This window comes from Epinephelus lanceolatus, chromosome 11, assembly GCF_041903045.1.
Source record: "Epinephelus lanceolatus isolate andai-2023 chromosome 11, ASM4190304v1, whole genome shotgun sequence".
In the NCBI taxonomy this organism is placed as follows: domain Eukaryota; kingdom Metazoa; phylum Chordata; class Actinopteri; order Perciformes; family Serranidae; genus Epinephelus; species Epinephelus lanceolatus.
In genome coordinates, this window is record NC_135744.1 from 43,380,852 (window position 1) to 43,393,673 (window position 12,822).

Sequence of the window (12,822 nt, forward strand, 5' to 3'; positions counted from 1 at the left end):
TTTACTCTGAAAATATCCTGGAAAAAAGCCACTGAGCAACTTGACACACTGCAAGAAATTAGTAGAAGTAGGCAAAGTTTTTTTTCCTCACTAATTTTTGGGTCATTTCTTCTGAAGTGGCTCATTGACTTCCTCTCAAGCCAATGTCCTCAGGTTTCAAAGGGTTAATGTAGGTCATCAGCCTGGTTGACATCACTTTCTCTGTGCTGCGTTCAGATGCCTTTCACAAGTATTTAACCTTTGAACTGTCAGCATACTGGTTTCATTTCTTTTGAAAACATGGGGCAATGAGCAGCTTGGCACTCAACGTTATGCAAATTGCAAGAAATCAGTAGATTTGAAAAAAATCTATGGAAAAATGTCCACAAAATTATTTATAATTATCATAAGTATATGTTTAAATTTCGTCACAGAATTATTATTCTTAAGCACTTTTTTCAGGTCATTTCCTTTTTTTCTTTTTTGATGCTTTTTTAAGGCATTTTTTTGTAACTTTTTACTCATATTTTTGCTAATTTTTGGGTCCGTCTTTTGTCTCGGTTTTAAAGATATCAGCGTCTTTTCCCTTTTCTGTTTCAGGTTGATGGGAAACGACACGTTCAACAGCTTCACGCTGCAGATGGAGGGCATGAAGGTCACAGAGGTGTCAGTGTACCCCGTCTTTTTCTTCTTCTTCCTCTCCTACATTATTATCATCATAGCCAACATCGGCATTATCGTCCTGGTTGTCATCGACAGAAGCCTCCACCAGCCCATGTACCTGCTGTTCTGCAACCTGCCGGTTAACGACATCCTCGGGAACTCTCTCCTGGTGCCGCGTTTGCTGATTGACATGCTGAAGCCTCCGTCTGAGCGCCTCATCAGTTATTACGCGTGTGTGGTCCAAGCCTTCACCTCACACATGTTCGGGACCGCTGCTCACACTGTGCTCATGATCATGGCGTTTGACAGATACGTGGCCATCTGTAACCCCCTGCGCTACGCCGCCATAATGACCAACAGGATGGTGATGAAGCTGACGGTGTCTGCCTGGGGAGTGGCTTTGGTTTTGGTGGGGATTCTGCTGGGTCTGACCGTACGGCTGAACCGATGCAGGACTCTGATCACAAACCCTTACTGTGACAACGCCTCTTTATTCAAACTCTCCTGTGAGAGCGTGTTCATCAATAACGTCTACGGCCTCACCTTCACTGTCGTCCTGCTCTCGTCCTCCATCGGCACCATGGTTCTCACCTACACTAAGATCACAGTCGTCTGTCTGATGAGTAAGAACAAGTCTCTGAACAGTAAAGCTTTAAAGACCTGCAGCACTCATCTCTTTGTTTATCTGATCATGTTCTTCTCTGGAATGGTCTGCATCATCCTGCACCGCTTCCCTCATCACTCAGACTACAGAAAACTTGCTGCCATTTTGTTCCACATCATCCCCGGAGGCCTTAACCCCATCATCTACGGCGTGCAGTCCAAAGAGATACGAAAATTCCTGTCACAGCTGTTTCAGTCCAAAAAGGTTTTACCATCATTTTAACATAAACACAAATAACTTTCAAAATACATGAATTATTTATCTGCTCGTCTGTTTGTCCTGAAGCTTCTTCTTTCTCCTCATTTTGAATAATGTTGACACGTATAGTTCAAGTCTGAAGTAATATGTTTTAAATAGCTTCCTTTATAATAATAATTATTTATTCATAAAGCACTTTTAAAACAAAGTTACAAAGCGCGTCATGCACACAAACATACAAACACACATACATGTACATTAGGGGTGTAACGGTTGACAAAGGTCACAGTTCAGTTGGACGTACGTTTTTAATGCAGCAAAAAAGTAGAGATGCCAGAGAAAGTTCTTTGACTTTTCAAAATCTAAATGTCTGAAAACCAACATATTTGACCTTTTGCTAAGCCCCGCCCCTTTGTGATGGTCCAACAAGCTGTTGGAGTGAGCATGGAGCCCACATTCACTAACTGCTCTCCCTGAACACATATTATCATACATGTAAAAAATTAAATACTGATTCCAGAGAGCAGCAGACAGAGGGGTCCAGTCTCACTCCAAAGATGTTGAAATTTGGTGCTTGGGCCATGACTTCCGTCAGAAACCAACGAAAAAAGGCGTCCTGTAACGTTGGCATGATACGTGGCTGGTTCCTTTATAGTTTAACAGCGCCCAGCTGCGTTAGAGGGAAACACAGCAGGACAAGATGAAAGTTAAGGCGGTGAAAGTCCAAGAAGGGCAGGTGGGAGGGTCCAACAAGCTACTACGACTTTCACCTGAGACAGTGGTGTTCACATCCTGTAAGATTCTAAAGCCAAACTTTTTGTCCCAAACCCAACCATGTGTGTGTTGTTGAAGTCAATTTGCTGTGTTGTACTGACGTAGTGCTTTTATTTTGAAAGAGACTGTATGCAAACTGTACATTTCCTGTGAAAACAGAAGTGTATTTTGAAAACAGACAATGCATGTAACAGGCTGAAGTTGACACGGCGTCCCAGAACGTCAACAACCAACACACCCAGGGTACCTTGGACGTCATATGTGGACGTGGAAAGTCCATGACCAAACGTGGACATGTGACGAGGTCACAGTGAGGATGAGTTGGACAGAGGGGTCTGCAGTCTGTGTCTGAAGGATATATCCAGGATGTCAAACTGACTCAGCAGCAACAACAGGTTAAAAACACAAAGATAGTTAAAAGCTAAAGGCTACAGATCACAGTGTAACAGTGAACCACCACATCACTGCTGATGGCCACACAAGAATTGAACCAGCTGTGTGGCATCACAGTGTGTGCAGATGACTGGTGTTTGGCTTCATCCCCGTGCTGCTGCCAGCACCTGGACACTTTAAAGTTATTCCCCTGACTAGTTGAGTTTAAATGACAGAAAACATGGTCAATCTGACATCCTGCTAAATCCTCCTGTTTACAGTCGCCTTGAGTTTCGACTTGTTTAATATTTTCTATATTTTTATATCAGAAATTCTGCTTTCACTTTTTTACCACTGCCACTGTTCTGCTTTAAAAAATAACAATAAATAGAGTTGGAGAAAAAAAGTGTTGGTAGGATGAGATCAAACCTCTCATTTATTCTGTCATGTCTGCACTTCGAAACAACAGACGACTCACACAGAACAAAAAAAGATTCAGACTGTCTGGATGTCACAGTCTCTATTTTCCATGTTGCAGAGCACAGACAATAAACACATGTGCAGACATCAGGTCCCATCATGTCATCAGGTGCCATTATGTCATCAGGTCCCATCATGTAATCAGGTGCCATCATGTCATCAGGTGCCATCATGTAATCAGGTACCATCATGTCATCAGGTCCCATCATGTAATCAGGTGCCATCATGTCATCAGGTCCCATCATGTAATCAGGTACCATCATGCCATCAGGTGCCATCATGAAATCAGGTGCCATCATGTAATCAGGTACCGTCATGTCATCAGGTGCCATCATGTCATCAGGTACCATCATGTAATCAGGCGCCAACATGTAATCAGGTGCCATCATGTCATCACATGCCAACATGTAATCAGGTGCCAACATGTAATCAGGTGCCATCATGTAATCAGGTACCATCATGTCATCAGGTACCATCATGTCATCAGGTGCCATCATGTAATCAGGTACCATCATGTCATCAGGTGCCATCATGTCATCAGGTGCCATCATGTAATCAGGTGCCATCATGTCATCAGGTACCATCATGTAATCAGGTACCATCATGTCATCAGGTGCCATCATGTCATCAGGTGCCATCATGTCATCAGGTACCATCATGTAATCAGGTGCCATCATGTCATCAGGTGCCATCATGTAATCAGGTACCATCATGTCATCAGGTGCCATCATGTAATCAGGTACCATCATGTCATCAGGTACCATCATGTCATCAGGTGCCATCATGTCATCAGGTGCCATCATGTAATCAGGTACCATCATGTCATCAGGTGCCATCATGTCATCAGGTGCCATCATGTCATCAGGTGCCAACATGTAATCAGGTGCCATCATGTCATCAAGTACCAACATGTAATCAGGTGCCATCATGTCATCACGTGCCATCATGTCATCAGGTCCCATCATGTCATCAGGTGCCATCATGTCATCAGGTGCCATCATGTCATCAGGTACCATCATGTCATCAGGTGCCATCATGTCATCAGGTACCATCATGTCATCAGGTGCCATCATGTAATCAGGTGCCATCATGTCATCACGTGCCATCATGTCATCAGGTCCCATCATGTCATCAGGTGCCATCATGTCATCAGGTGCCATCATGTCATCAGGTACCATCATGTCATCAGGTACCATCATGTCATCAGGTGCCATCATGTCATCAGGTGCCATCATGTCATCAGGTACCATCATGTCATCAGGTGCCATCATGTAATCAGGTACCATCATGTCATCAGGTACCATCATGTCATCAGGTACCATCATGTCATCAGGTGCCATCATGTCATCAGGTGCCATCATGTAATCAGGTACCATCATGTCATCAGGTACCATCATGTAATCAGGTGCCATCATGTCATCAGGTACCATCATGTCATCAGGTGCCATCATGTAATCAGGTACCATCATGTCATCAGGTACCATCATGTAATCAGGTGCCATCATGTCATCAGGTGCCATCATGTCATCAGGTACCATCATGTCATCAGGTGCCATCATGTCATCAGGTGCCATCATGTAATCAGGTCCCATCATGTCATCAGGTACCATCATGTCATCAGGTGCCATCATGTCATCAGGTGCCATCATGTCATCAGGTACCATCATGTCATCAGGTGCCATCATGTAATCAGGTACCATCATGTCATCAGGTCCCATCATGTCATCAGGTGCCATCATGTCATCAGGTGCCAACATGTAATCAGGTACCATCATGTCATCAGGTGCCAACATGTAATCAGGTGCCATCATGTCATCACGTGCCATCATGTCATCAGGTCCCATCATGTCATCAGGTACCATCATGTAATCAGGTGCCATCATGTCATCAGGTGCCATCATGTAATCAGGTGCCATCATGTCATCAGGTCCCATCATGTCATCAGGTCCCATCATGTCATCAGGCACCATCATGTCATCAGGCGCCATCATGTCATCAGGTCCCATCATGTCATCAGGTGCCATCATGTAATCAGGTACCATCATGTCATCAGGTGCCATCATGTAATCAGGTGCCATCATGTCATCAGGTCCCATCATGTCATCAGGTGCCATCATGTCATCAGGTGCCATCATGTCATCAGGTGCCAACATGTAATCAGGTGCCATCATGTCATCAGGTGCCATCATGTAATCAGGTACCATCATGTCATCAGGTGCCATCATGTCATCAGGTGCCAACATGTCATCAGGTGCCATCATGTAATCAGGTACCATCATGTCATCAGGTACCATCATGTAATCAGGTGCCATCATGTCATCAGGTCCCATCATGTCATCAGGTGCCATCATGTAATCAGGTGCCATCAAGTCATCAGGTGCCAACATGTAATCAGGTGCCATCATGTCATCAGGTGCCATCATGTAATCAGGTACCATCATGTCATCAGGTGCCATCATGTAATCAGGTGCCATCATGTCATCAGGTCCCATCATGTCATCAGGTGCCATCATGTAATCAGGTGCCATCATGTCATCAGGTGCCAACATGTAATCAGGTGCCATCATGTAATCAGGTACCATCATGTAATCAGGTACCATCATGTCATCAGGTGCCATCATGTAATCAGGTGCCATCATGTCATCAGGTCCCATCATGTCATCAGGTGCCATCATGTAATCAGGTGCCATCATGTCATCAGGTGCCAACATGTAATCAGGTGCCATCATGTAATCAGGTACCATCATGTAATCAGGTACCATCATGTCATCAGGTGCCATCATGTAATCAGGTGCCATCATGTCATCAGGTCCCATCATGTCATCAGGTACCATCATGTAATCAGGTGCCAACATGTAATCAGGTGCCATCATGTCATCAGGTGCCATCATGTCATCAGGTGCCATCATGTCATCAGGTGCCAACATGTCATCAGGTGCCATCATGTAATCAGGTGCCATCATGTCATCAGGTCCCATCATGTCATCAGGTGCCATCATGTAATCAGGTACCATCATGTCATCAGGTACCATCATGTAATCAGGTGCCATCATGTCATCAGGTCCCATCATGTCATCAGGTGCCATCATGTAATCAGGTGCCATCATGTCATCAGGTGCCAACATGTAATCAGGTGCCATCATGTCATCAGGTCCCATCATGTCATCAGGTGCCATCATGTAATCAGGTACCATCATGTCATCAGGTGCCATCATGTAATCAGGTGCCATCATGTCATCAGGTCCCATCATGTCATCAGGTGCCATCATGTAATCAGGTGCCATCATGTAATCAGGTGCCAACATGTAATCAGGTGCCATCATGTCATCAGGTGCCATCATGTCATCAGGTCCCATCATGACAATGCTTCTTTTCTCAACCACATCCTGACCATTCGCATTGCCCCGGGGAAATCACGCCCTCCACTCTCTTACCAAATGTTTCTGTGTGACAGAATTGAAATGTCTGTTGGAAGTGAAATTATACATTTTATCCATATTATATGTTTGGAGATGTAGAAATTTAATTGTGGCTCATTAATCAACTTGTTTGCATGAATATGTGCTTCCTCATTTTGTTTTTCATTATATATCACAACTATATGTTGTTTTCAATTGTATTCATTTTAATTTAATTCATTAATACATATTTCTGAATATAACATTAGTTTATACAGTGTAATGTAGCACAGTGTACATATCTGTATATTTTTACACACTTACAGACTCAACACAGTGAAGATATTTTTATTCTTAATACCTTAGTGTGAAACATTGAAGCATAATGTGCTCTTTTATTTTTATTTTTTATTACTTCATATTTATATACTTCTATTTTATACTCTTATTTTTACTTCCTATAATTCTCTATTTTTCACATCGTAGCGACTGTAACAAATCACAATTTCCCCTCCAGGATCAATAAAGTATTTCTAAATTTTGATTTCATCACCACAGACACACAGGTGATGCTGAGTCGCTGGTTGCCAGGTGACAGATGACCTGAGCATGTGATGCTGCAGCTGAAGGCCTCCGCTGCTCTAAATAAAAGAGTTGCAGCTGTTCCAGCTCTGGTCTGGGGCGGAGGGTGGAGGCTGGAGGGTGGAGCGTGCTTCATGCAGCTATACATGTCTGTAAATGTAACTTATCAGAAACAGTGATGTGGACAGATGCTTTAACATTTTACAGCGTGCTCACCGAGGTGGAGGATTTAATCAGACGTGTGGGGAGTGCAGACGCTTTTACATTCACTCTCACAGCTTTTAGAAATGTTGCTCTCAGTGAAGCTGACGACTCACGCCGACAATCAAAGTGTTGATAGTTTAAAAATAAGTTTTGACTTGTTGTCTTTATAAGAACGTGTCTGAAATGGTTTTTAACTCAGCTGTTACTGTTGTGTGATGTTTTCTCCAGAGCTCTCCTCTCGTCATGTTTAAAATCTGTGTATGTCTTTGAATGGAAACCACTGGGGTCGTTATATGTAATGTGACTGTAATGTGACTGAACTGATGGGAAAACCACTGAATTTTAATGAACAGATTGAAGTTCAGTGACATCTGGCCAACAACTGGTGGGCTTAATAAGGTCTGTATCACCATCCCTGTTTGTGACTGTTTGCATCTCAGCTGTCATGTTGTGTAATGTAATGCTCGTTGTTGTTTTATCACTGACACTTACACTGACATATACACACAGATATATCTTGAAAAAAACATCTTGAAAAAAACAAAATCCAAGGCAACTCTTCTCTGGTGCAATTCATCAGGGCCTGATGAAGGCCAGTGAGCATGGCCGAAACATGTTGGTGATTTTAATGTTCATCATGAACTAGCCATTTAATAAAGGCCTATTAACTTTTGCACCAGAGAAGAGTTGCCTTGGATTTTGTTTTTTTCAAGATGTACTACACTTCCTGACCAAAGAGCACCTTCCTGGATACCATGATACTGCAACCCACATGAGTACTTCATCTGCTGTTGTCTTCAAGTCTGACACACAGATATATATATTAGGGCTGTCAAATGATTCATTTTTTTAATTGTGATTAATCACGTGTAAAATTCCATTATTTTGCATTTTAAAACAGTTTTAAAATCCATATTATCAGAGTGAAACAGTTCTGACCAGAGTGTTTTGACTGGGAATCAAATGAATGCAAAGAAATTGACTTTATGATCTTTGACTTTTAGATTTATTTCAAATCAGAGCTGCATTGCTGCAACAGTGTGGTCTGAAACCAGGACGCAGAGGAGGGAGACAACTTCACAGTGCTTATCCTGTCAAATACGCTGTTTGTGTGTTTATTTGTTTGTTTGTTTGTTCCAGTTGAGAAAGTTCAGTTACTCTGATATAACTGTGATGACTCACTGACATCCAGTGATCTCAGGTTAATGTCACAGCCTCGTCAGCTCCAGTTCAGTGTCTTTCTCTGATTCATTAAGGTCCTGTACGCGTCAAACTATTGTTCCCCCGGACGTTAAGACATGTGACTGGTCACAACATGTCCACCTGAGGACGTCCTCTTACATGATACATGATATACTTGTGCGGTGGTGTGTCTGTGTCACTCTGCAGTTACACCAGCACTACTTGGTGGTGGAGTTTCTGTGAAGTGCTGTAAAGTTTAGTTGATTCAAAACACACATTAAACATGTTAAACACACATTAAACACACATTAAACATGTTAAACACACATTAAACACACATTAAACATGGCTTTATAGAGACAGTTTCAAACACAAATCAGCTTCACTATAACTCGCAGCATTCACAGACAAACACTTGTCTTTATCTGGACACATTGTCCCCACAAATACAACATGCTAACATTATTAGCACAAGCCTATGGCATTTGACATTGTATGAATTAGCCTAGCAGCTAGCAGAGTTTTCCTCCACTCATATGAAATCACTAAAAACAGCAACATCTAACAAAGGTAACGTTACAAAATTCGGCTCAATTACAGCTCACAAGGTTCACTGACAAAACAACTGTCTTATACTATACACGTTTTCCGAGCAAACATGCATACAACATGCTACCGATATTAGCACAAGCCTATGGCATTTTACATTGTATACATTAGCAGTTTCTCTCTACTCATATGAAGCCAGGATAAATCACACACAGGACTTCAAACACAGGTCTGCAGTCAGTTGTTTTGTAGTTAACTTCTTTGATTTAGTTTCATCCACAGGTTCACTCACTACAAAATAACACTTTGGCATCTTTAGTGATGCGGTTACCCTCCGACATCAGTCTGATTATTACGATTATCATATTTTTAGTTTGGGGCGGCACGGTGGTGTGGTGGTTAGCACTCTCGCCTCACAGCAAGAGGGTTGCCGGTTCGATCCCGGGCATGGGAGCCTTTCTGTGTGGAGTTTGCATGTTCTCCCTGTGTCAGCGTGGGTTTCCTCCAGGTGCTCCAGCTTCCTCCCACAGTCCAAAGACATGCAGGTTAATTGGTGACTCTAAATTGTCCGTAGGTGTGAATGTGAGTGTGAATGGTTGTGATAGTCTGGTGACCTGTCCAGGGTGAACTCTGCCTCTCACCCAGTGTCAGCTGGGATAGGCTCCACCCCCCCCGCGACCCTCAAGAGGACGAAGTGGTTAGAAGATGGATGAATGAATGAATGAATGAATGAATGAATATTTTTACTTTGACACAAGGTCCAGATTATTTTTGAATTGTCCACTGAGCCGTCTGGGAGTTTTTCAAAGTGAAAGGAGACATTCAGGACTACAAGTAAAGGTGCATCAAAGGGACAAAATAGTTGCACACAACTTTAATCACATCTTGATCAACAGGTTAATACTGACAGCCCTAATTTATATGTATATACATATAAATATTGTACATGTCTTCATATAGGTTTCAACATTAATGGAAAACCAGACTTTAGGTGATGGCATCCTGCTCCTGGAGGGGTTAAACGTCTCCCCACAGTCCACCATCCCTGCCTTCATCATCCTCCTCCTCATCTACATCTTTGCTATGGTGTCAAACATCAGTTTGGTTTCGCTGATCTTTCTGAACAGGAATCTCCACAAGCCCGTGTATTTGCTGTACCTCAACATGAGTGTCAATGACATCTTTGGGGCCTCAGCTGTCACACCTCACGTCCTCAGACATGTTTTCACGCCACACTCAGAGCGCTATATTCATTATATTGACTGTGTGGTTCAGGCCTTCTGTGTTACCCTTTATGCGAACATCAATCACACTGCGCTCATGATCATGGCCTTCGATCGCTACGTAGCCATCTGCAACCCACTGCGATATGCCACCATCATGACCAACAGGATGGTGGTGACGCTGTCGGTGGCGGCCTGGGGGGCAACCTTCATTGCTGTAGCAATCCTCTTGGGCCTCACCGTCCGCCTGTCGCACTGCAAGCGGTTTATACCCAACCCCTTCTGTGACAACGCTTCCTTGTTCATGCTGTCCTGTGAGAGCATCCTCATCAACAACATCTACGGCCTCCTCTACACCGTGGTCATTGTGGGCTCCTCCCTCATCAGCGTCGCTCTCACCTACCTGAGGATTGCCGCCGTGTGTCTGCGCAGTAAAAACAAGGTGCTGAACAGCAAAGCGCTGCAGACCTGCTCCACCCACCTGGCTGTGTATGTCTTCCTGCTGGTGTCGAGCTTCGTCATCGTCATCCTGCACCGCTTCCCTCAGCTGGCAGACCACAGGAAAGTAGTGGCTGTCCTGGCATATGTCATCGTGCCGGCTCTGAACGCTGCTATCTACGGGCTGCAGATCAAAGCGGTCCGACAGAGGTTCATGACTCTGCTCCGTAACAATAAAGTGTCTCTAATGGATGTAAAATAAAACAACGTGATCACATGACTGAGTGAAACAGATGTTTTTTGTTTTTGCACAGGATACTTGTAGAATCTAATGATGGCCAAGTGGATCATGTTGAAATGACTGCAGCAGGACAGACTGTTCAACATGATCTGTAAACACTTACATGTTGGATACATAAATATAAACATTAAATATCTGCTTCAGTGGAAAGGATCAGTGACATAATTTCTGCAGAGGTCATGTTCAAATGATACCTGAATGACAACACAATCGTCACGTGTCTGCAAACCACCGATACATTACATGAGTATGTTATTAATTAGAGGATACATGGAAACTTTACGTTTCTACAATGCTGTGGTTAACGTGTTGTAGGTTCAGCAACAAAGACCATTTGGTTATGGTCAGGAAAAGATCATGTGTTGGTTTGCAATACCTGGGTTTGGGGGCACCATTCACTGGAAAATCAGCGACAGGTTGCTACAAAACATCCACATTTGGTGCCTGAAAAGCTGCCGGAAACAACAGTGGGTTGCTACGAAACAGTCATAACTGGTGCTAAAAAAGCTGCTGGAAAAACAGTGACAGGTTGATATGAAACACACATGTCCACGTTTGATGCCTGAAAAGTTGCTGAGAAAACAGTGACAGGCTGCTACAAAACATTTACGTTTGGTGCCTAATAAGCTGCTGCAAACAGTGACAGGTTGCTACAAAACATTAATACTTGGTACCTAATAAGCTGCTGCAAACATTGACAGATTGCTGCAAGACAAAACACACATGTCCACGTTTGGTGCCTATTAAGCTGCTGAAAAAACAGTGACAGGTTGCTACGAAAGACACACAACCACGTTTGATGCCTGAAAAGTTGCTGAAAAAACAGTGACAGGTTGCTACAAAACATTAACAATTGATGCCTAAAAAGCTGCTGCAAACAGTGACAGGTTACGACGAAACAAACACGTCCATGTTTGATGCCTAAAAAGTTGCTGAAAAACAGTGACAGGTTGCTACAAAACATTCACATTTGGTGCCTAATAAGCTGCTGCAAACAGTGACAGGTTGCTACAAAACATTCACGTTTGGTGCCTAATAAGCTGCTGCAAACAGTGACAGGTTGCTACAAAACATTCACATTTGGTGCCTATTAAGCTGCTGAAAAAACAGTGACAGGTTGCTACAAAACATTCACATTTGGTGCCTAATAAGCTGCTGCAAACAGTGACAGGTTGCTACGAAACAAACACGCCCATGTTTGATGCCTGAAAAGTTGCTGAAAAAACAGTGACACGTTGCTACAAAACATTAACACTTGGTACCTAATAAGCTGCTGCAAACACTGACAGATTGCTCCAAGACGAAACACACATGTCCACGTTTGATGCCTGAAATGTTGCTGAAAAAATAGTGACAGGCTGCTACGAAAGACACACGTCCACGTTTGATGCCTGAAAAGTTGCTGAAAAAACAGTGACAGGTTGCTACAAAACATTCACATTTGGTGCCTAATAAGCTGCTGAAAAAACAGTGACAGGTTGCTACGAAACAAACACACCCACGTTTGATGCCTGAAAAGTTGCTGAAAAAACAGTGACAGGTTGCTACAAAACATTCATGTTTGGTACCTAATAAGCTCCTGCAAACAGTGACAGATTGCTACGAAAGACACACGTCCACATTTGATGCCTGAAAAGCTGCTGAAAAAACAGTGACAGGCTGCTATGAAAGACATACAACCACATTTGATGCCTGAAAAGTTGCTGAAAAAACAGTGACAGGTTGCTACAAAACATTCACATTTGGTGCCTAATAAGCTGCTGCAAACAGTGACAGGTTGCTACGAAACAAACACGCCCATGTTTGATGCCTGAA

General features: G+C 43.1%; 2 protein-coding genes and 1 long non-coding RNA gene across 3 annotated transcripts in view; 2 read left to right on the forward strand and 1 right to left on the reverse strand.

Moving 5' to 3' along the window:
* Positions 1 to 12,822, reverse strand: part of LOC144464766 (uncharacterized) — a 130,961-nt gene that overhangs the window by 55,350 nt on the left and 62,789 nt on the right. The window lies entirely within an intron of this gene.
* On the forward strand, positions 542 to 2,929 carry LOC117272470 (olfactory receptor 8G17). Its single transcript, XM_033651416.2, has 2 exons — positions 542 to 1,485; positions 2,473 to 2,929. The coding sequence occupies exons 1-2, from the start codon at positions 584 to 586 to the stop codon at positions 2,558 to 2,560; spliced, it is 990 nt and encodes a 329-aa protein (XP_033507307.2). The 5' UTR covers positions 542 to 583; the 3' UTR covers positions 2,561 to 2,929.
* On the forward strand, positions 10,018 to 10,968 carry LOC117269351 (olfactory receptor 5B17-like). Its single transcript, XM_033646312.2, has one exon. It carries the CDS (start codon positions 10,018 to 10,020, stop codon positions 10,966 to 10,968), a length of 951 nt encoding a protein of 316 aa, XP_033502203.2.